The sequence below is a fragment of the Spermophilus citellus genome (assembly GCF_964194105.1).
Source record: "Spermophilus citellus genome assembly, chromosome: 11".
NCBI lineage: Eukaryota > Metazoa > Chordata > Mammalia > Rodentia > Sciuridae > Spermophilus > Spermophilus citellus.
The window spans coordinates 115,764,356-115,788,610 of NC_138192.1; the positions used below are offsets into that span (position 1 = coordinate 115,764,356).

The window sequence follows — 24,255 nt, forward strand, 5'->3', positions numbered from 1 at the left end:
ATTTCAAAAGGGCTCTAAAGTGGTATGTAAATGCTTAGACTAGAGGAAAGAAAACTGAACCAAACAGAACTAAAGCAACAGAAGAAAACCTTGCTCTCAGTAAACACCTAGAGAACATTACATAAGAAATTGCAGTTAGATATTATATTTGAATAATTTCTTAGCTTATAGTTTCCTAATCTTCATGGTCAATATTGAAGATGAGGAACACATTTTAAGTTGCTTAGCAGCCATAATATGCAGAGCTGGATTAACCATGTCAGACCCAGTATGGTGATCCTGATGCTTCCAAGTCATCTTGTCTGTTACGATTAGGTGGCACCCTTTCATTTCAGTTTATGTCTGAGGGAACTAAACCCTTGTTCCTATGAAATGAGATTCTATATCTTAAAAAGAATTAATTTCAGTTGCATTGAAAGTTTGATTCTGTTATTTTGGAATGGTTACAGTGTTGAAAAAAATTAGTAGCTTCAGGGTTTGGTGATCACACCTATAATCCCAACGATTTGGGAGGCTGAGGCAGGCAGATCATAAGTTCAAAGTCAGCCTCAGCAATTTAGCAAGGCCCTAAGCAACTCATTGAGACCCTGTGTTTTAGTAAGTTTTCCCCCACTGTGACTAAAAGACCTGACTGGAACAGTTTTAGAGGGTGAGGACTCATGGTTTCAGAGATCTTAGACCATAGAAGTTTGGCTCCATTCCTCAGGTTCAAAGTGAGGCAGAGGGAAGAAGCTCATACCATCCTTACCAGGAAGCAGAGAGAGACTCTACTTACCAGATACAAATAAATACCCCAAAGCCACACCCCAATTCCACCTCCTCCAGCCATACCCTACCTCTTCAGTTACTACTCAGTTAATCCCTATCAGGGAATTAAATTACTGATTGGGTTAAGGCTCTTACAACCAATCATTTCTCCTCCAAACCTTCTTTCATTGTCTCTCACACATGAGTTTTGGGGGACATCATATCTAAACTATAACACCCTGTCTCAAAATAAAAGATGAGAATGTCTGGGGGTGTGGCTTAGTGGTTAAGTACCCCTGTATTCAATCCTCAGATACCAAAAAAACAAAACAAAGCAAGATTAGTGGCCAATATCAAAATATTTCTTTTTCTTGCCTTGATTAATTTAATTACTAACATGAACCTTTTTATGTGAATTTTGAATGGACTCTGATGGAAGTGGTACAACATGGAATCATTACTATTCACATTTATTTTGGATATAAAATTTTATTTCATATCTATATCCTGTTAAGATTTTAACTAATTTTCCCAATTGTCTATATAATCATAATCACAGCTCTCTGTCAAAGCACAAAGGCTGCACATATTTACTTTTTTCTTTTTTTTAAATATGTATTAGTTGTAGATGGACACAATACCTTTATTTATTTATCTTTATATGGTGCTGAGGATCAAACCCAGTGTGTCACCCATGCTAGGTGAATGCTCTACCACTAAGCCACAACCCTAGCCCTATATTTGCTTTTTATAATGCTCATGAAGTCATCATTCACATAGTGCACTTGCAGAGTGATGTCAAATTCAAAAATATTCCAGCAATTTAATAGAAATTTCAAAATAAATAAAACATTTAAGTACCCTGAAGGGCACACATAGTCTACAATCCAGCAATATTTTTTAAAAAGATTTCTATTTTTTCAGTTATTTATTACTATTGTTAACATTAAAATATAGTAGATTAAAATAACAACCATTTGCTCAAAATTCTGCAATTTGGACAGAGTTCAGTGGAGATGACTAGTCTCTGCTCAACATTTCTAATTCTGGGATTGTTCCCTAGAGGCTCAAGTTTTACACCCCAGATAGCCACATTGACATGCCAGGTAGATGCTGGGTGCCATCAAAATGTAACCCTGAGGCTATTGGTGCTTGGTGCTTGAGTTAGTCTGCTTTGGCTGCCATAAATTAACATAGACAAGGTGTACACAAATGTGTTTTCTCACAGTTCTAGAGGCCAGAAGTCCAAGATCATGTGCCAGCATGGTTAGTTTCTGGTGAGGGGTGTCTTGGGGTTGCAGGGGACTGCCTTTTCACTAAGTGCTCATATGACCTTTTCTTTGAGTGAACGCATCCAATGGGGAGGGGGAGCGGAGAACAAGCTCTCTAGTATCTGTTTTAGAAGTTTTTTTTAGTTTTAGATGGACACAATACCTTTATTTGTTTTTATTTTTATGTGGTGCCGGGGATGGAACCCAGTGCCTCGCGCAGGCTGCAAAGTACAATGTCCTTTCTACTTTTGGGGGAGGAGGGGTACAGGGGATTGAACTCAGGGTACTCTATCACTGAGCCACATCCCCAGCCCTATTTTGCATTTTATTTTATTTTATTTAGGGAGAGGGCCTCTCCTTTGCTGAGGCTGGCTTTGAACTCCTGATCCTCCTGCCTCAGCTTCCCGAGCCGCTGGGATTACAGGCGTACCCCACTGCATCGGGCTCCTTTTTATTTTTGTTTGCCTGGAAAACTCCTATTTTTCTTTTAGGAGTTGGTCCTAACGTCATCGCACCTGTAAAGTTTTTCATTAGCACCCGTTTTAGAAGAAACTCCAAAGGGTGGACATAAAACGCTGCAGGGTGTAAGTTGTTAATGAGAGCAAATTCTGCAAATTCTGTAAGTACTAACCCAGAACTAGCATTTTTTTTAATTTTTTTCAATATTTATTATTTAGTTTTATGGCAGACACAACATCTTTGTTTTTTTGTATGTGGTGCTGAGGATCGAACCCGGGCCGCACGCATGCCAGGCGAGCGCGCTACCGCTTGAGCCACATCCCCAGCCCCAGAACTAGCATTTTTAAGAACTCAAGGACCACACACTCCTCACAGGGAGAAATGGAAGGAATCTGCGCCTGCTCAGAGTCAGGAACACGGTTTCCCCGCCCCTTGCGGTCACAGCCGGAAGCGGCTCGCAGGTTGGAGGCTTCCCATCCCGCCGGAACTGAGTCGCCGCGCTGCAGGTTCCCACCCGGAGAGTTGTCCGACGCTCTCGCAGACCGGCAACATGGCGTGGTCCGGAAATAAGGTAGCGGGAACCTTGGGCTGAGGCCCTCGTCTTTCTAGGCAGCTGGCGGGGGTGAGGGAAGACCATGGTGATGGGCTGGAGCAGGACAGCCGGACCGAGGGAAGCCCGAGGAGAAGAGCTGAGAATTTGGAGTCCTGAATTTGAGTCTCGCTCGCTCGTCGCCCGCTCCCCTTTCCCTTCTCTCCCACCCACTTCTCATCCTGCTTTCTTCCCACCCTTCCCTGAATCCCACTCCAGCTCCTACCCTACGTCCTCTTTGTTGCTGCTGAGCCTGAGTTGTCAAAGTCTTTATAAAAATGGAAGTTAGCCAGGATAAGCACCTGTCCCACAGACCTGTAAAACTGCAGAGGGTTTTTGTGAATAAAATAACTTGAAATGTAGTGTTGTATAATTACCTCCATAATAGTGTAATATCTAGAGTTTATTGAAAGCTTACTTATTGTGATGTACCTTTTATTCTTGTCTCATTTAATTTTCACAACAACCTTGCGATGTGAAAACTGTTATTCCCCCGTTTGCAAGTGGGAAAATGGCAAAGAAATAAAGTAATTATTCCATTATCATCCTGTCCATAAGTGGTGGAATTCAGTTTTGAAACCAGGCTTTTTTCAGAGACCTGGAGAATCTTGTGTTTCTAGTAATCTATGATCCTTGGTGTCCTGGATTAAGAACAGAAATTACAATTGATTCTAAAGTGATTTTTGAGTCACTAGAGGGAGGTGTGATTCCAGGGATTCATCCATCCATCCATTCATGCATACATTTAATACAGATAAATAAGATAGGAGTTTAAATAACTCTCTAGACCCCTCAACTTCCTGCTGGGAAATGTTGATCAAACAATTATGAAGGTGTTCACCTCTCTTATTCTTCTTTCAGCTGCTGAAAACTTCTTACCTCCAGTGGAGGAGCTGTTTGTGGCAGATGAACTTGGAGTAAAATCATAACAGCCTGTATTGCTGCAGTGTAGAAATGAAGAGTTGCTATGTTGCTCCATTTCTCTTTCCTCTTTTTTTTTTTTTTAAACTGCTTCCAGAAGGGAACTCAAAATACCATGTAGACCATTTTTCCAGATAAATTCCATAATATGAAACTGTGATACTATTTTCTGGATATCTGATTCCTGGCAAAAGACCTTTAGTCCTTTAAGTGTTTTATAGTTTAAAGGTAGCTTTTGTGAACATGTGTTAAATAAATGCAGCAGCATATTTTGTGACTCTTAAGTGTCTTTAGATTTTTAGGCTTAGGGCATTAAAACTATGGGTTGTAAATTTTACTGCTCTCAGAGAAATTCTGTAGTTCATTACTACCTACCCCACAAATAAATTATCTTTACTCCAGAAGTTTCTTAATATTAGTGCATTATGTTCAATTCTATACAAACTAGGGGAAAATAGTTTTTAATTTTAATTTTAAATTGTTGCCAAAGGTTAACCAAATTTAGAAATCATCTGTAACTTCTGATAGGAGCTTATCCAGATTTTTAAAACACTTCTAGGGTCAGGAAATCACTGCTTTAGGAAACAGAGTTTCCTTTATTGATCACTTATAAATTGTTATTTTTTTCCCTTTATAAGAAGTCAATCAATCTCTCTAACTTCCATCTGTTGAGTCTACTATCTGTCCCACAGACCAATCATTTTATAACACAGCTGCCAAATATTTAGGAGGAAATTCTCATGTTCCCCTTAATCTTCTCATCTGACTCAAATATCTAGCTTTTCCCCAAATGTTCTTTATGTCACATATTCTCCAGATCCTTCCCTAACCTCATTTCATGTTCAGTTGTAATTAGTCGTCCTCTTAAGATGTGATACCCAGAATTGTTCACACTTTGATCAGTGAAAAAAGCACAGGTGAGACTAGAAAGAATGTAATCTCTGGAAACCAAGTTCATCTAGTCCAATAGTTGTCCTCTCTCCTTCAATTAACAGCAAAGTTAAGTGACATTCCTAAGGATTTATAGCTCATTAGCAGTAGAGATGGACTACTTGTATTGCTTTTTTCATCATAATACTCTTCCTTTCTAGATTTCACTATGTTATTGATATAACCTAAAATATCTTGGGGATGGAGTGAAATGGGTGTGGGGATATAGTGCTAAAACTGTTTCATACCTGACTCTATAATTTACTCTGAAATTATGAGTTATTGTTCAGTTTTCCGGCAGCCTGTATTCAGTTAAATTTTGGATGCCAAATCTAGAGTGTAAAACATCATATGTATCCCTTTATTTTGATTTTATTATTATTATTATTATTTATTTTATTTTATTATTATTATTTTTTTTTTTTTTACAGTTCTGGGACATGAATCCAGGGCCTTCCCTGCTAGCTAGGCAAACTCTGTACCATTGGCCTTATATCCCCAGCCCATATGTATCCCTTTAATTTTTAGTTTATATTTGTTTAATCCCCTATGTATGTGATTGCTATCTAATGAGTTTTGCCTTCATGTAAGTGGTTCCCTCTGTCTGTAACTTCCTTGTTCTCATGACTGACTCCTCATTCTTTTAAGACTCACCTGAGGGTCAGATTGAAGAAGTTTTTTTCCACCTCTATTCCTCCTCTGTTCCATCCACCAGTCTTGTGTAGATATATCTTCTGTTCTCTCTTGATGACCACTACAAACCTACAAATTTATTAATTCATTAACATGTATTTGTTTGTATCTGTGCCTTCTAGTAGAATAGATTTGGTGTCTTAGTCTTCATTTCTGATCCCCAATTTATAAACTGATTCAGATTGTTGGGGTGTATCATCCTAACGCATAGAATGAAGCAGTCACTTATTGTCACAAATGCTTCATGACAAATTGCCCATTCAGGAACTAACAATAAAAGCATCTATACTAATGCTTGTAGTACTGCAGATCAACTGCAGTTTGTATGATATATGTTAGGATCAGCTGGGCTGGACTTAACTGTAGCCTGCACATTGATTTAGATCTTCCCATCTTGTTTTTTTTCTGGGATCAGGCCAAAGGAGTGTCAGCTGCCTGAAGCATGCCTCTCTCCTGGAAGTTACTTTCTAACTTTTAGAGAATATTAGAACTATTTAAGGATTCTCCAAAGTGAAGCTTTATGTCTTACATGCATTCTCTGTATAGAACATACCCTTCCCTTTATTGTGCTTCCCCTAAATACCAGTATAGGTTCTGTGGGTGCAATAAGAAAGGAACCTCAGAATCCTTTTTTTATAAATGTTATTTTATCACATTCTTTGGGACTTTGTTTCTAGGCAGCTGTTGTGCTATGTATGGATGTGGGCTTTGCTATGAGTAACTCCTGTCCTGGTGAAGAATCTCCTTTTGAACAAGCAAAGAAAGTGATGACCATGTTTGTCCAACGACAGGTGAGTTTCAAATTGACCTTGAGCTTGTAACCTACATTGCCTCCACCTATTAATGCAAGATACCAACCTTATAATATCTACCCTCTGTGTTTAGGGGAATCTGGGTGGATTTCCTACCTATACTCATAAAGGTTCATTTATCACTAGAACCTGCTATTTTTTCTTTCCCTTCTGTTGGCCCCTTCACTGGATATTAACAGTTTTTATCAGAAACAAAGGGCAGTAATGTTTAAAAACACACCCTCTGGGCCAGGTGACTTGGCTTAGAATCCCTGCTTTGCCATATCATTTACTAACCACATCATCCTAAGCAAGTTCTTCAACTTCTTTGTACCTAGTCCATTTACCTTTTGCTGTGTAGCGAACTACCCCAAACCTTTATGTCCTTTTTTTTTTTTTTTTTTTTTTGATACTGGGAATTGAATTCAGGGGTGCTCTACCATAGAGCTACATTCCCAGTCTTTTCCTGGTTATATGGGATGATTATATGATCTCTGCTAGGTTATTCCCTCTTAAGGCTTATACAGCTGCTTTTGTTGGAGGCTGGGGTGGGTATCATCTGAAGGCTTGACTAGGTTGAATGTCCAAAGTGGCATACTCACATGTCTGAAAAATAATCTTATGGCAACTGTGAACTCAGTTGGTGCGCTCCATCAGTACCTCCGCTTCGCTATGTAGCTTGGGATGCAAACAGTATAGCAGCTGGTTTTAAGAAGTAGTATCCAAGAGCAAGTATTCATTTTAAGAGACCCTGCCTATATGGCTTCTTATGACCTAGCTTTAGAAATCCCAGAAAACCAGTTTCATTGTTTTCTATTGGTCAAACAAGTCACCAAGGCCAGCTCAAATTTAAGGGTGGAGAATTACATTTATTTTAATAAGGAATAGCCTGCAAATATAGGGAGCAAAGGAATGGATGGATGGTGACCATCATGGGGACTATCTACCGCAGTGTCTGGGGAGAAAAGTGAGAAAAATAACAAAACTTCCCACATAGAGTTGTTTTGAGGAATGAAAGAATTAATATAGGTAAAGTGCTTATTGTTAACAATATGAAATTATTAGTTCTTACTATTTCTGCCCTTTCTACTTGGTATGACTGCCATGTTTTTTAAGTCCATGAGAACTTGCATCATTCACTGGGTACTGCAACTCCTCCTGGACACCTCTGCTATTTTTCTGGGTATTGCCATTTGCATGAGGCACTGCTACTTCCCACCTGTCATTCTAGATTTTCATAAATTCTGATGGCTTGAAGTCCTTGGTGTGTCAAAGAAGAGATCACTGTAACCCTATTTGGTTATAGGTGTGTTGGTAGTATTCAAGTAGTACTGCTGTGTCCCAATATAGTAAAAGATGTTTACTTTTGCCTTCTGTGGATTGAACGTAAACCTGCATGCATGCTAATAAGTATGTCCTTTACCACAGAGCTACACCCCTCAGCTCCTAGAGTTTTTTATTGCTGTTGTTTTTGTTTTAAGAGAAGCCATCTAAGTGAATCTAAAGGGTTGAGAGACAAAGCCATATAGGTACTATACCAGTTTCATACCTCCCTCAAAATTTTCTCCCCTACCATAACTGAAGTTTTTGTCATTGGAGCAAGATTATCTTAGCTTCAGGTGAATTCTTGTCTAGGAGGCAGATACTTGCCCAGGCCATGTGCTAGACATTTTTGAACCCAAGTGGCAGGGACTTTTGCTTCATGTACAACTGGGAATTGTAGTTGGAATTGTTTTGGGAAATTTAGCAGGCAAAACAATAATAAAAAATGATAGAATTAATTTCTCTTCCCATAGAGCAGTTCTCTGCATTAATGTAAAAGGCTTATATTAACACTTTGGTGGGGATGGGATTGCCTTTTGTATCAGATACTGTTTTTCATTTTATTATGAAGTGTTTCATAAAAGAGGAAAATGAGAAAAGTACCATAATCAAACCCACTTTCCCATTGTCTTACGCTATGCAGTCCTAACGCTTTACTATATATTTTTTTCTTTTCGTATAAAGTAATGTACCTTATATTACAGATAAAGTTGAAGCCCTTTACTAGTGCTTTTTCTTTTTTTTCTGTTCCTTTCCTTAGAATTTTGGTAGTTGTGACCATGCATATTTTGTATGCATTGGACATAAGCGTGGATTCCTAAATAATAATGTTGTATCAAGCCATCAGAAGTATATGGAAATGATTTTTTTTGGCACATGTAATTTTGCAGTTAATTTTTTTCAGCCTTATGGTTTTGAAATTTATTCACATCAATAAAATGTTGCACGAACTCATTAATTTTTACTGATATAATACTTCTTTGTATAAGTATTCTGCAATGTATTCTTGTGTTCTGTTGGTAGATTGGATGTTTGCAGTTTTTTCCTTATTATGAACTGTCCTGAAGTGCAAACTTTCTTGTTCATTGTCTTCTTATGTACATGTGCAAGAATTTCTCTAGGGTATATATGCCTATCTGTGAAATGGCTAGAATATAGAATATGAACTTGCAAAATTTTTTTCCAATCTCTGGAAAATCCCTACCTTGAATAAATATTTTAGGAAGACAGACTACAATCTTTTCAAATTATCCATGATTCGTTAACATTAAAGAATTAGATTCTGATTTGACTGGAAGACATTAAAAGCAGTTATCACCTTCCTATTTCTTCACTCTAACTTGTGCTGAAATGAGACTTATAAGCAATAATTTTAAAAAATCTACTTAAAACCTAGTAATTGTCATTATCAGTAAGTCCCATATTTGATCAAGCCTAATGTTTGTGACCCCATGGACCTGCCATAGAGAAGTATAACTGTCTGATCTTGAAGGTTAGGATTCTTATTGCTTCCAGGTTGTTTTAATATGATTTTCAGCCTTCTGATGTTCTTCTCTAGGTGTTTGCTGAGAGCAAGAATGAGATTGCTTTGGTCCTGTTTGGTACAGATGGCACTGAGAATGCCCTTGCTGCTGGGGACCAGTATCAGAACATCACAGTGCACAGACACCTGATGCTACCAGATTTTGATTTGCTAGAGGACATTGAAAGCCGAATCCAACCAGGTTCTCAACAAGCTGACTGTATCCTTTTCAACCAGAGAAGACTGAAGAAATTTTCGTTGATCTGGGGATTCATAATCTAGTTTGGTGGGGCTCTCTTAGAGTCCTGGCTCTGTGCATCTAGGCATATTTTGTTCTGAGGAGAAGGAGGTGATGTGGGTTATGATTTAATGTGAAATTAATCAAATTGGTTACCCAGGCTGTAGGTCCTCCAGTCACATGCCCTTTCTCTGCATTACTGATACTGAGAAGTTAGGAGGCATTGAAAAGGATGATATTAGGAAGTATATGTGTGTATTGATTATATGATTATCTTTGGTGGGAATGCTGGTTATAAATGTTTCAGTAGAGAAAAGATAGTTTTAGAATAGTTAGCATTAGCATTCTACTTGCTTTTCTAGATGGAGGGTGCTTTTGTGCTAAAAATCAAGTTGATATCCAAACTCAGATTTTCAGTTTCTTCCATAGATTTCCTAATTTTAAGGACTTACTCTTGGTTTTTGTTTGTTTGTGTTTTTTTTTGTTTTGTTTTGTTTTGTTTTGTTTTTTTCCCCTCAACAATTAGTAGTACCATTCCTGATCACTGGGAGATGCTCTGTGTTGAGTGACTTGCAAATACTACATTATGGCTTACTTCTAATTTAAGAATATACTGTGATCACAAAAAATGACTTCTAGATATTGATAAAGGGCATCAAAATTTTCAGTTAAAAATGAATAGATTATCTCTTTTATTCACACTGTATGCAGGATGTATATTTTGATGTATAGCATTTGTGAATATATGTTCATAAAATAAATTTTGGAGGAAGGACTTTTGAGCAAGCACTTGTAAGTTCTCACATAGTCCACTGTATAATTTCTAGCACTGTGGACTTTGCTAGAAAAAAGTTACATGTTCATAGAAAGAAGTGACTGGTGCTCTTTCTACCCTTAACCAGCTGAGTCCTGGATGCCCTGATTGTGTGCATGGATGTGATTCAGAATGAAACTGTGTAAGTACCTCACTCAAAGCTGGATATGAGCCTTTGCAAAAAATTGTACGGGTTGATAAATATTCAGTGCATCATGTGATTTGTTATTCATCAGGTAGCATGTTTTTTGTTGCAAAAGGAACTTTTTTTGATAGAAAGTGGTTCAATCTCAGCTTTTTAAAAGTTTAAGAAGATGAAGGGCTATATTTGGGGGAAACAAACACTTGATGTATTTCAATTTCCTTTTTACTTAATTACCAGGAATTTAAAAAAATACTAAGTGGGGGCTAGCAATATAGTTTAGTGATAGAATACTTATCTAGCATATGCAAGGTACTGGGTTTGATTCCCCAGCACCATAAGAACAAAATGAAACAAATAAAATAAAAAGATAAAAATACCAAGTGGTGTATAATCCCTAAGTAACTGATATTAAGTAGTAACTCTGACCAACTTCCTGATTCATTATTTATTTAATTATTGTGCAGTGAAGTTGTATGTCTTTGAACACATAAACTCTGCTCAGTGACCAAATATATTTGAGTTTGTAGAATATAACTAAGAATGATTTCTTAATGTGATCTCTCTCTCTCTCTCTCTCTCTCTCAGAGGAAAGAAGTTTGAGAAGAAGCATATTGAAGTGTTCACTGACCTCAGCAGCCCATTCAGCAAAGATCAGCTAGATATTATAATTCATAACTTGAAGAAATCTGGCATCTCCCTCCAGTTCTTGTAAGGTCCTAAGAATAATGTATGTAGACAAGTCCTGTCATCCCTAATGCAGTGAATGGGACCCTTTATGAAGACTCCATGGGAGTCTTCTCTTTTGGCAAAACTTGGAATCTGTCACATGACTGATTGCTCAGCAAACACTGATTGTTCTTTGTTTTCTAGGAACTCTTGAGTTTTGGTGATAAGGAGTGGAAATCCCAGTGATATATAGTGAAACAGAGGAATTGAACAGTAACATCATTTGTGTACTGTTTTTGGACTCATAGAATTGAGGGATTAGAATAATCTTTTGAGGATATTCAGTTTCTCTCTTGTCTGCATATAAGATTTTATTCAAACAGTTATCAGATTGATGATTTCTTTATTGAAAAAGCTCACAAGAACTGCCCTACTGATCATAATTTCTTTGGTGGGACAAAAATTTCTGCTTGGGAATCATTTTATAACATAGTGTTTATATTTACACTTTCGCAGATCTGAAGGATGCAGGGATATGTAAAATAATTTTCTTGTTTGTACTTAGAGATGAGGAAACAGATTTATGGGAAAACATATACTTCACAGTTTATTAGGCAGAGTTTCTCCTCTCACAGTAGCTTAAATTTCCCCTCCAGCATTTACTTTCTTCATCATACCTCCCTAACAAAAAAACTCTTCACTACACTAATCCTGGGGCTGCATTTGAAGTCTATTTTTTTTCTTGTTCTATTTTTGGTGAAAGCAAGTGATGGAATAGGATGTTGAATTATTAATCTAGGGGTGCTCATTTTTCAAATTGAGAGCTGTACTAAGAAGCCTCTAGCTGTGAGTGGTAAGCCTTTGGCTCTTTAAAATGCCTGCCATAGGGAATTGACCTCTCTTGCATGCATATATCTCATAATAGTGCTGAGGGACATCTTCCTGTAGGACTGTAGAAAGAGATTCTGAATAACTCATCAAATTGATACTTGTTAAGACAGTACTTCAGAAAAAATTAAGTGCTTTTTAAATGACACTTCTTATTGAGTTGAGGGTTTCTCAGTACTACGGAATCCCAGTTCAGCTTCTGTTTCCCATTCATGATCTCAGGTTACCACCACACAGTTGAAGTGTACTGTATTGCACTTCTGCCAATGTCATTGAGAAAAAGCTGTGTTTCTTTTTTTTGGTATGAGAAACCCAAAAAGAGGGATGCTTATTATTTGACTGATTAATTTTTTTCTTGGGTGATATGTTTTCTTCTTGTGCTACAAACTGCCAGCATACAAAGCTTATGGTTTTATTGTTTTGTGTATTCCATGTTTGGTCGATTGTTCTAGGTGGATTTAAAAAATACCAGCAGCATAAAAAAGCACTATGTTTTTATCAGGCTTGTTCCTCAGACACAGCTTTGAGTTTCTTCTGCTGACTATTGAGAATGCTTACTTCTGATTAAATGTAGGGCAGAAAGAACTGCTATTTAACTTTTTAATTAAGGGTAAACTTCTAATTCTTCATTTTATCACCTGTCATTCCTTCTTCCTGGCCAATATGTGGAAATAGCAGTAACAAACTCTGGATGCAACCTTGCTTCCTGGAAGCTTTTTATTTGACAAATAATGTAGGGCCTACAAATCTGTCATGTGAAATATGTGTAGAAACATTTCAAACAAAACCCTATTTTAAGTATAGCAAATAAAATGATTGAAAAATTCTCTTAAAAATAACCATCCACATAGAGGTGGCCAGCAGAGAATGTTGAGTGAACTGAAAAGATTGCCAAATTTAGCCAGTTAGGTTTGCAGGGGTAAGAGAGTAAGGGGTGTTGCTATGGAAAGTATCTCGCCCTTTCAGTCAGTCGACTGAATCTTTGCTCCATTATTTATTAGCTATGTAGCTTTGGCCAGATTATTTCATCTCAGTAGCTTTAGTTGCTTTTAGAAAATGGAGGTAAAATCTCTAATGTAAGGATTAAATGAGATTGTTTATGCAAAAGTATTTGTAAAGTATTGTATAGAATATTACCAAAATTTATTTGGATGGTTCATTTTTTAATTTGCATATTGATTATTGAATATTTTCATAACTGGTAATCCCAACTTAATTTTGGCTCATTTCAATAAACACCTGGCATGAAACTCAAGAACAAAATTGGGTTTTACTTATATCTAGCAATTTTATGATTTCTGTATAGAAATTCTATGTCTGCAATAATATTTGAGTTTTAAGTATTTTACATACATTGTTTTATTTAAACCCCATAATAATTATGAGGGATTATTAGTAGGCTTTGGTTTTTCTTTTGCCTGCCTAGAATATCATATAGCCTTTTTCTAAAAAAGTATTCCTTCCTGAACTCTAACATTCTAGCTGGAGGTTAGACTAACATCTTCTAGTTTTGACCCTCAGGCTATCATTGTTTCTGATTTTTTTTTTTTTTTTTTTTTTTGAATTTGAGACCACTAGATTGAACCCTAAGGCCCTTTTAGGTAGTGGAGTCAGGCATTATGATTTTGTGTTAGTTCACCCTGTTGTGTGACAAAATACCTTAGACTGAGAAGTTTATAAACAAAATAAATATATTTCTTAGAATTCTGCAGGTTTGGGAAGTTGAAGATCACAACCTAAGCAGATTCAGTGTTTGGTAAGGGACTTCTGCTTCCAAGATGGTGCCTGTTGCTGTGTCTTCACATAGCTCAAAGGCCAAAAAAGATAGAAAAAAGGCACGCCCTTCAGTCTCTTTTTTCATTTTCTTTTCTTTCTTTCTTTTCTTTTCTTTTTGGTACTAGGATTTGACCCAGAAGCACTTTACCACTGAGCTACCTCCCCAGGCTTTTACTTTATTTTTTATTATTTTTTGGTATTGTGGATTAAATTCAGGGGTGCTTAACTGAGCCACATCCCCCATCCTTTTTATCTGTTATTTTTGAGGCAGGGTCTTGCTAAGGGCCTTAGGGCCTTGGTAAGTTGCTGAGGCTAGATTGAACTTGTGATCCTTCTGTCTCAGACCCCTGAGTCAGTGGGATTACAAGTGTGCACCACCATGCCCTGCTCTTTTTTATTTTTTATTTTGATACAGAGTCTTACTAAGTTGCTGAGAGTCACATTAAGTTGCCCAGGCTGGCCTCAGACTTGGCATCCTCCTGCCTCAGCTTCCTGAGTTGCTGGAATTATAAGGCATGCACCACTGTGCCTGGCCCCTTTAATCTCTTATATAGGGTCTCTGATGCCATTTCTGCAGATTCCACTATCATGATTTAATCATCCCTCCAAAGATATCACTTCTTATTTATTTATTTATTTATTCATTTATTCATTTATTTATTTATTTTAGTTTTCGGTGGACACAACATCTTTGTTTGTATGTGGTGCTGAGAATCGAACCTGGGCCCCATGCATGCCAGGCGAGCGTGCTACTGCTTGAACCACATCCCCAGCCCATCACTTCTTAATACTATCACATTAACGATTAAGTTTCAACATAGGAATTTGGGTGGATACATTTAGACCATAGCAGAGCTTGAACGTGTGTGGAGGCAATGTGGAGGAAGCCATAATTGAGCAAGTGAAGCCAGTATAAAGGCAAACAAAGGCACATTATGGAGAGAGACAATGAGAGGGTCAGATATTGTCGAATGAGAGATCCTGGGTCTAGTCTTCCTAAGGCCATGTACAGCTGTTTCTTTAGTTGTTTGGTTATATACCAGATCAAAGAGGTTTTAGTCACTTGAAATGAGAAGAGTATTGGCAGATGAGAAATATGAAGTTTTGTGAGATTGATTGATGTCAATATTTTCTTGTAGCTTGTGAGTATCGGTCAAAGGATTGGAACCCAGTTTATTTGGCTTCAGAGCTTGTTCTCTTAACGATTGCTAATCTTTTCTTAATAGTTTGCCCTTCTCAATTGCCAAGATAAATGGTACTGGGGACAGAGGAGATGGCAGCTTGTACTTAGATGATCGTGGACCCTCCTTTCCTCAAAAAGGTATTACTGAGCAGCAAAAAGAAGGCATTCAGATGGTGAAAAATGTGATGATGTCTTTAGAAGGTGAAGATGGGCTGGATGAAATTTATTCCTTCCGGTAAGAAGTGAAAGTATGTGACAACTTTTAGTTGTACCCAAATAAATTTCTTTTGATCATGTATTTCCTTAATGCTTTGCTTTTTTGAGCTGCTCTCAAATTAGCAGCCAGTCTTTAAATGTATTCTGAGTTTTATTAAAGAAATGGTATACTTACCTTCATCTCCCTTTTCTGGGTTTGTGTGGTTATCACAGGTTTCTCATTTATTTCCAGACTTATATAAATGGAGTTTGCGAATGTAGAGAAAAAAACAAGACATTTAACAAGTCAGTTTGTAAAAGATAAAGTAGTAGATTTCTTCTTTATGTCAAGCTTGAGGCACTTTTTTGGGGGGGATCTCTTCTTTTCATACCCCTGCAAAAACCATTTTCAGTTATAAAAAGTGATATCAGATCTGGAATAATCAATCTCTTTATCTTCTGATTTAGGCTTTAGAGTGTGTGTGTCACTGTTTTTTGTTTATTTTTAACTTTTGGTCACAAAATAGTTTGACTAGGCCAAAGAAAAAAGAAATTTAAACCCAAAACATGAAGAATTCATAGACAGTGTATTTCACATGAGTATTATGAAAACAACATAATTTTTAAAAAGTAAAATCCCTGAAGTGCCATATAACAATGAAGCAAACTACTTTTTTCATATATCCATAAAGACTGTGGAAGAAACCATTTTCTTTATCCATCTTATTCTCAGTTAGAATTGGACAGAATTTTATTTTGAGCAAAAAAAAAAAAAAAAAATATAGGAATTAATGGCATCTAGAATATCATGTGTATAAGGGGTCTGATTTGGCAAAAGTGACCATAGAATATTTTACTAAACAGTTGGCTCTTGTGGATTCAGATCCTTAGGGAAATACTGCTTGATGTTCATGAATTAATTCCAGTTTATCAACCAGTACACAAAATACAGGCAGGCAGTGTAAGCAGAATTCTTAAAAGAAGTAAAGATTCAACAACTAGAATATTTTTCAGTAGCAATAGTAAATATCTGTTCTAATATTTTTCTCAGCCACAATGTTTAAGTATTTCTGGTAAGCTACAATTTACGAATATTACATCCTTACTTTGTAAATGTGAACACCCTTGAAAAATTATAGGTAAGTTAAAGTTTTGGAAATAGAATAATAATTTTCCAGAGGGTTGCTAAAGAAATCAATGAGGAATACTGTAAAGTGAAGTTTCTTGGCATAATGTGTATTGTCACAATATGTGCAGATATATATTCTTAAGTTCTCTCAAAAATTTTGGGAATACATGCCTTAAACTACATATTAGCCATGATAACATAAAGAAAAATTACAGGCCAATATAAATTTTAAAAATTATTTTTAAAGTTTTTTCCTCCTTGTAGCATAGCAAGCAGATACATTATTGACTATGCATTGTCCTAGCAATTTGAAGCTACTTTTAGATCTGCCATGAAAGTGTGGACTAGAACCTTGCCATCCAGTACAGAATCCCTTAGCCACATGTGGCTATTTAAGTTTAAATAAATTTAAAAATTTGGTCTTTAGTCACACTAGCCACATTTTAGTTCAGTTGCCTATTGGGGCGTCATGGTTCGAAATGGAGTATTTCCAATCATTATAGAAATTATACTCCATATCACTAGACTAGACTTATGCCATGCAGATCTTTGGAAGACAACTTGAGTTCTTGGGGAGATTTAACTCTACTGCATAACTGATAACAGTTGTTCTCAAATCTTATATGATACTGGTCTTTAGATTTCCCGTGGAACAGAATCTATATCCTTATGATGGTTTTAGATTTGACTTATACTTGGATTAATAATGTCTTATGAGACAGTTTATATCTGGCTTAGATCCGCTCATTCCCCAACAAACCCAAAGCAAATATATACTGTAAACTCAGGAAATAGGGTGTCAGTTGAATATCAGTTATTTATTTTAAATCATTTCTGAGAATTGGAGTCTATTGAGGTCTCTCTGTCTATAACTGTGGAAGATGTAAGATAATTAATTCTCTTGACCTCTTTGTAGATCGGTTTTTCATCTATAACCAAGGAGATGGAGCCAAAGGCTTTGAGTGTATTTAATTGCTAATTCCTTTGTTTTTTATCTTAGTGAAACCATAAATTCCACCTATCCTATAATCTTCTATGTTGTATTTCATTAGAGCAAGTAAGAGTTGATCTTTACTTTTAAGTGAAGAAGCTCCTCCTCCAGCCCTTCACACCAGTAAAAACCTAGAGTTATCTATCTTAAGACTAAATGTAGACAAATAATTTGCTTTATACCCAGTAGTCTTTACTTAACTCTTTCTACTGTTTGCATAAAAATAGATCATGTCTTTTAAGAGATTTGGAATTAACTAATTAAGTATGTGAATTGTGGTGTTGTAAGCAGTGGTGTCATATTCCAGAGCAGGTTCTTATCCTTGGGTCTGTTGTTTTCAGGGAGTTGGTAAACCATTTATATTGTGTGCAAACTCATTTGTGAATGTGCTTTTATTATATCCTCAAAGGTGTCCTTGGTCCTGAGAAAAATGTAAAGAATCTTTGGCAGAGTTGAAAGAATGATTGAATAGGGGAAGATAGAGCTATTCATTTTCACCTGCCAGTAAAACAGTTCAAGTCCTTCTTCCTTCTAAGCCATCTTATTTGTGTTCTGGCTTTCTCCCAAATGATTGTCATTTTCCTGCCATCCCCTGCTGTTCCTCTGTCTATAATCATCAACATCTCATTTCTCATTCTAGAAAATTGAGTGCATCATCTAGCATAAGGTAGCGTTCTTAAATTGTTACTTTTATTGTGTATTTTTCCTTATTAAGTGAGAGTCTGAGACAACTATGTGTCTTTAAGAAAATTGAGAGGCATTCCATGCCCTGGTCCTGCCAGCTGACCATTGGCTCCAATTTGTCTATAAAGATCGTGGCCTATAAATCGGTAAGTGGTAGGTACACATTTTTTAAAGAGAAGTTGCCAGAGAGATAAATATGCTTATGTAAGCAGCTGACAATTCATGTGTGGGTTATTCAGAGTATAATTAATGCTTCTCTAGCTGCTCTTCCTTTTCATTTAGTCTTCTGTTTAGCTTCTTATGTAAAAGGCATGCCAGGAGAAGTTTTCAGAATTATTTATGATAGAGTTTGATTCCCTCCCTTTTCTCTGCATTGATAATTGATTGTTATGGAATTCAGCTCTCTTGGTGTGTCTCTGGCTCTGTTTGTGTGTGTGTGTGTGTGTGTGTGTGTGTGTGTGTGTCTTTTAAAAAAAGAAAATGTAATTCATTATGTTGACATTGTAATATAGCAGAAATGTCAATGGTGTGCAAAAGTTCAGAGTTTTGGAGACTCACAATTAATTTATTAATGAACTGATAGTGACAAGATCTATGAAACATTAAAAGATAGTGAGTTGTTATTGTGAAATTATGTTTCATAATATACGCACATTTGACCATAATATTATGCACACTTTAAAAAGTGAGTTTCTTTTGGTAATTATTTAATGAAATTCCAGTCTGAATTGGAATCTCTGACCCATGTTTCCACATGAGCAAGGATTTGCCTTTTTTTCTAAATGTACAGAATAAAATAAAAACATTTTAAATATAAAAAGTAGATATACAGACATGTTTTTGTATATTTGAGGACTGAGTTCCTAAACCCATGGTATGTCATAAGAAGCTTGGAGGTAGTTCTTTATTTTGGGTTCCATAAGGCCTAGAATAGTGTTCCTAGGAATGAGAATAGTCTCCTCCCTTCTTTATTTGGCTTTCCTTTTCAAAGTTTGTTGATTTCTGACTATTGATATGTTGCTTTCTCTTTCTTTTTTATTAGAATATTGATAAAGTGTATGGTCTTCCTTTTTTTAGGGTTTTGCATAGAAATTATTTATGTATATTGAGATATTAATATTTGTAGATCATCCTAGGAGATAATGAAATGTAGAGAAAGTTATAGGTATTTCCTATTATAAAATAAGCCAAGATTTCCACAATAGGTAAGAGTAAAACAATGTAGCTAGAGTAATTGTTCTAGATTTTTGTTTGTGAACCAGAGAACATGTTAGGTTTTTATCTTCTGTCAATCAGAATCCTAGCATTCCTTATTTTTTTTTAAATTTTGAAATTAAGATTACTTTGGAGCAAATTAAAAAGACTTGGATGGTTGTGGATGCAAGAACCCTAAAGAAAGAAGATATACAAAAAGAAACAGTTTATTGCTTAAATGATGATGATGAAACTGAAGTTCCCAAAGAAGATACTATTCAAGGTATGTTAGTAAGAGTTTGCATTTTAGCCTAAAAGAGATTTTTCTTAAGGCAGTATGAGACAGGCTACTATTTGTATTATTGTTCATTTAAGGATTTTACTTTGAGGTATAGATAAGATGCAGCTGTCTGATGGTATGATGGAGACATTTTTTTCTTTAGCTCATCTGTTGGGACTTAGGCTGAATGGCTTCTAAGAGAGCACATATTTCATCCCTGTCAATTTTAATTTCAGGTGACAGGGCTTAATACTTGACTTTATTTAAAGTTGAAACTCATTTGCTAAGAGAGTGTTAACAATAAAGTGGCTAAAGCAAGTGTTTTTGTTTATTTTTTACTTCCATGATGATTATTCTTCCAAGTTCCAATTTCAGTTATTATATCCAGATATGTTTTCTTATGTTAATTCAGAGGATAAGGAAAATTATTTTTGTTTGTTATATTGCTTTGGACTCACTAAGATCTTTAAAGTTGTACTCATATATTATTCCCATTTGCCTTGGATAGTATGTCTAGATGGCCTCTCTATCCAGAGGACTTAGAAGCTAGCTAAGAATATCTGAATATTCAAGAGCTAAAATTATAAGATACCAAATGATGGTTTAAGATAGAAACCAGGATTCTTAAAAGAAATTTATTGCCAGGCTATGCACTGCTCAGTATAGTTTTGATTTGCAAGTTTTGACAAAAATTTCATCTATAGCACTGTATCTCATAGCGTATAGTTATGTGTGTTAGGAGTAGAGACATTTAAAAGTGGGAATGGGGGCTGGGGATGTGGCTCAAGTGGTAGCGCTCTCGCCTGGCATGCGCAGGGCACTGGGTTTGATCCTCAACACCACATAAAAATAAAAAATAAAGATATTGTGTCCACCTAAATATTAAATAAAAGTGGGAATGATTTTGACTCCCTGGAGGATTATGTATGAAATATAATTAACACCCTCCAATTTCTTTTTTTTTTTTTTTAAAGAGAGAGTGAGAGAGGGGGGAGAGAGAGAGAGAGAGAGAGAGAGAGAGAGAATTTTTAATATTTATTTTTTAGTTCTCGGCGGACACAACATCTTTGTTGGTATGTGGTGCTGAGGATCGAACCAGGGCTGCACGCATGCCAGGCGAGCGCACTACCGCTTGAGCCAAATCCCCAGCCCTCCAATTTTTAATAGCTCTTTAATTCAGTTCAGTAGTATAGAACATGAATTTTGGAATTAGACTTGGGGTAGAATCATTCCTCATGGTTTGATCCTGGTATATCTGGCACATAGTAGGAAGAGTAGCATAAGGCCCAAGACCAGGAAAGTAGAGGGCCTACTGTGGTACAAAATTGACAGCCTGCATTTTCTCTTTTAGCTGTCACAACAACCTAAAGAAGCAGGTACTTGTTATTTCCACTTTACAGATAAAGGAACCAAGGCTGAAAGGCATTCATTAACATATTCAAAGTCACACAGTTAACAACTAGCAGAACTTGAATCTAAGGCTGTGTTCCTTTACAGTCTGTGTTCCTACATATTATTCTGAATCAGGACTGACTAATTAAGAGCTTTCAATGATAGAATACATTCATACATTGAAAGCAGTGTGGAGTCTTACGGTTTTGAGGAGCAGGGAATCATTGGGACTGCATTATTTAGGAAATTAAATATGACAATTGGGTACAGAATGGATTGGAAGGAGAGGGTCTAGAGATAAGGGTGTAGGTTCTTTTTGTTGTTAGCAAAGAATATTCTGGTATGTTACACAAAGAGATAATTTATAGTGAGGCAATGGAAGGAGAAGAGTTAAAACATCTTTTTCACCTTTACCATTTTATTTACAGACTTTCTTTCCTTGTCCTCCATTCCCTACCTCCTAACATGCAGAATTCTCTTTCTTAAGCAGAGAGACTAGTATACACATGTGGGCAAAGGAATTGGTTATATTTGTAGGGGTTTTTTTGTACTTTCTGCTAGGTACAAAATTAAAATTATTTGCCCTTTAAGTAGAAGAACCAGAAAACCCAAGACATTTTTAATTAGAACTTTCAAGTTACTGTTAAATGAATCAAATGAAAAATTGACTGATGACAGAAAAAGTTAAAAAAGCTTTTGGTTTAGATACCACTGTTTATCAAGTACCATGTATTTTCCCGTTAAAATGTTGTTGGAGTTTTTTTGTTATTGTTGCCAGTTTTTTTTTTTTTTAACATACATGTAAAAATAGCAACATGGATTTTTGTGGTTGTTGTTTTTAATTTTTAAAAAAAGTTTTTTTGTAGTTGTAGATGGACAGAATGCCTTTATTTTATTTGTTTATATTTATGTGGTGCTGAGGATCGAACCCAGTGCCTCATGCATGCTAGGCAAGCGCTCTACCACTGAGCTACAGCTTTAGCCCCTATTGTTATTTTTTTTGATATATGGTATCAACAGACTAATAAGAACAAGTAAACACTAGATCATAGACTCTGCCCCTGGACACTCAGGTTTTTTTTTTTTTTTTTAATTGTTATTGGTTGTTTCTCGGAGTAAAGAGGAATGTGCTTGACCTTGCATTTACCTTGAATTTTGATGATCTATGCCCCCACCAAATATATAAAATACTGTGTATTGAAAGGACATAATCTTTCTACAGAGCAGAAGCCTTGGAATAGACTTAGAGTTTTTGTCTTTTGTGGGTGGTGGGTGTGCTGCATTATGTAGATTTCTCAGTAATTAAAAAGAGAAAATGCAGTCAAATCCAAGAAATAGAAAAAATTTAAATGCAGAAAAATGTACAACTTAGCAGTTGAATGTTTCTAAACAGAAGAGTTTTGGTTTCGTAGGTATCCAGCATGGGTTTTTGAGAACATTTTATTCTGAAAATTTCTTATGGATGGTTTTCTCTGTGGTCTCCAGGCTTCTGAATAAATGTGTTCTTGTTATTATGTTTATGAATCATGCTTGTAGTTTAGTTTACCATGGTTTATCTTTGGAGGATAACTAGTGCATTGCATTTGTGACATCATTTCTTTTAGCCTGGATAATCATTAAGGTAACTAGATTGCAAAAGATGCTACTTAAAAAATATAATTAGATTTTAATTTTCTCTATATTGTATATGTGATTTGTGATTCTGCTGCTTCTCTTTCCCTGTTTATCACAAGGGGCAGCAATTTGATTCCAGGGAATAGAAGATGGAGGCTCACTCTAGAGTGTGCCTGCATTGTTAATGTATGTGTAGAGCTCATTTCATCTCAGAGAAAACGAGGCCCCATATGCTTAACAGATGCTCTTCTCTCGTTCTCTAGGGTTCCGCTATGGAAGCGATATAGTTCCTTTCTCTAAAGTGGATGAGGAACAAATGAAATACAAATCGGAGGGGAAGTGCTTCTCTGTTTTGGGATTTTGTAGATCTTCTCAGGTACAGTAATTACTTTGCAATTATGAATAAAATCTTCGAGCTTTTCCCCAGTTGTTACTTGAGGTGGTATGCTTTTGTTTGGTCATTTTGTTTACAATATTTATTTTACTTTGTTTTCTTTAATGTAGTTGGGGGGTTAGTGTAGCTATATTTGATTTTTGATACTCTCCCCTTTTTTGGGGGTACTGATGATTGGACCCAGGGATGCTCTACCACTGAGCTACATCCCTGACTCTTTTTATGTTTTGAAACAGGGTCTTGCTAAGTTTGTGAGGGTCTTGCTAAATTGCTGAGACTGGCCTTGAACTTGTGATTCTCCTGCCTAAGCCTCCTGAGTTACTGGGATTACAGGCGTGTGCCACTGCACCCAGCTTATTTTTGATTTTTGAAGAGAAAAACCAAGATGTAAATAAATCTGAAGAATAGGTTCAGTTAAGTCATTTCCTCCCTTTGCTGACCATCAAAGCTCATAGTAACCTTAAAGGTAAAGAAATAGTATCCATTTCTTTGCTGTGGTATTGCTTTCTCTAAACTATGATGCATAATGGAGTGTTTTAGATGATTGCTACGTGGGTTTTGAATGACATTAACTCTTAAAATATCATTGATTAATAGTGGTCACTTTCCTTCTCAGTTCCAATGTAGAGTTCTAGGATGTGAAACTTATCTATATCTATATAAGTAACATGTGTTTTAGGCCCCAAAGCAAAGAAGTACTAAATAGACAATGTGGGAAATCATGTAATTCACCTTGGGATACCACATGCTATCGTAGAAGAGATTGTTAAAAGATTCCCGGAGATCTTAGATTAAATGTTCTTGAGGTAGGCAGCCAAAGAGATAAATTATAATTAGGAAATATAAAATGTAGCTTTATATATGTTTTACCCAAGGCATATAGGGATGAAGAGATTTTTATTGGAGAACTCATGTGAAAATTCTAATGAAGTATTCTGAATCCAGTATTCTGAATTTGAACTTCCTCATGTTGCTCTGGCATATACCTTGTACTTCAGTGTTAGAAGAGTTTAGTGAGGTTGAGGAGAATTTTTTTCATGATTCTCCAAACTTATACGTATGTATTAAAAACTCATAAGCCAAAAATCGAGAGTATTTACTTAAAATCTGTAAGATTTTATTGATCAGAATAATTACTTTTAGGAAGTTGAGAGTTTCTAACAAGACACTAAATATGGCTTTCTTAAAAATGAAATTATTCACTTTAGAAAGCATATAAACTTAAAACTGATGAATATTGGTAGCAGTGCTTACGAGTCTTCAGCATAACAGAAACTTCATTTTCACTGTTTTGTAGAAACTGGTCTATTAAGAAGTGAATGTTGGGCTGGGGATGTGGCTCAAGCGGTAGCGCGCTAGCCTGGCATGCGTGCGGCCCGGGTTCGATCCTCAGCCCTCAGCACCACATACAAAGATGTTGTGTCCG

General features: G+C 36.2%; 1 protein-coding gene across 3 annotated transcripts in view; it reads left to right on the forward strand.

The window, feature by feature from the left end:
* Positions 1-2,953: 2,953 nt before the first annotated feature.
* Positions 2,954-24,255, forward strand: part of XRCC5 (X-ray repair cross complementing 5) — a gene marked incomplete at its 3' end in the record, with an annotated part of 84,537 nt that continues 63,235 nt past the window's right edge. For 2 of the 3 annotated variants that reach the window (XM_081261319.1, XM_081261318.1), the window contains exons 1-9: positions 2,954-3,048; positions 6,288-6,401; positions 9,283-9,466; positions 10,392-10,440; positions 11,029-11,151; positions 15,000-15,191; positions 17,987-18,101; positions 19,294-19,432; positions 22,699-22,811. In XM_081261319.1, coding sequence (XP_081117445.1) covers positions 3,028-3,048; positions 6,288-6,401; positions 9,283-9,466; positions 10,392-10,440; positions 11,029-11,151; positions 15,000-15,191; positions 17,987-18,101; positions 19,294-19,432; positions 22,699-22,811 — 1,050 coding nt within the window. In that variant the 5' untranslated portion in view covers positions 2,954-3,027. Of the gene's footprint in view, positions 3,049-3,927; positions 4,216-6,287; positions 6,402-9,282; positions 9,467-10,391; positions 10,441-11,028; positions 11,152-14,999; positions 15,192-17,986; positions 18,102-19,293; positions 19,433-22,698; positions 22,812-24,255 lie in introns of all 3 variants that reach the window. The other variant, XM_081261320.1, reaches the window with a different exon arrangement.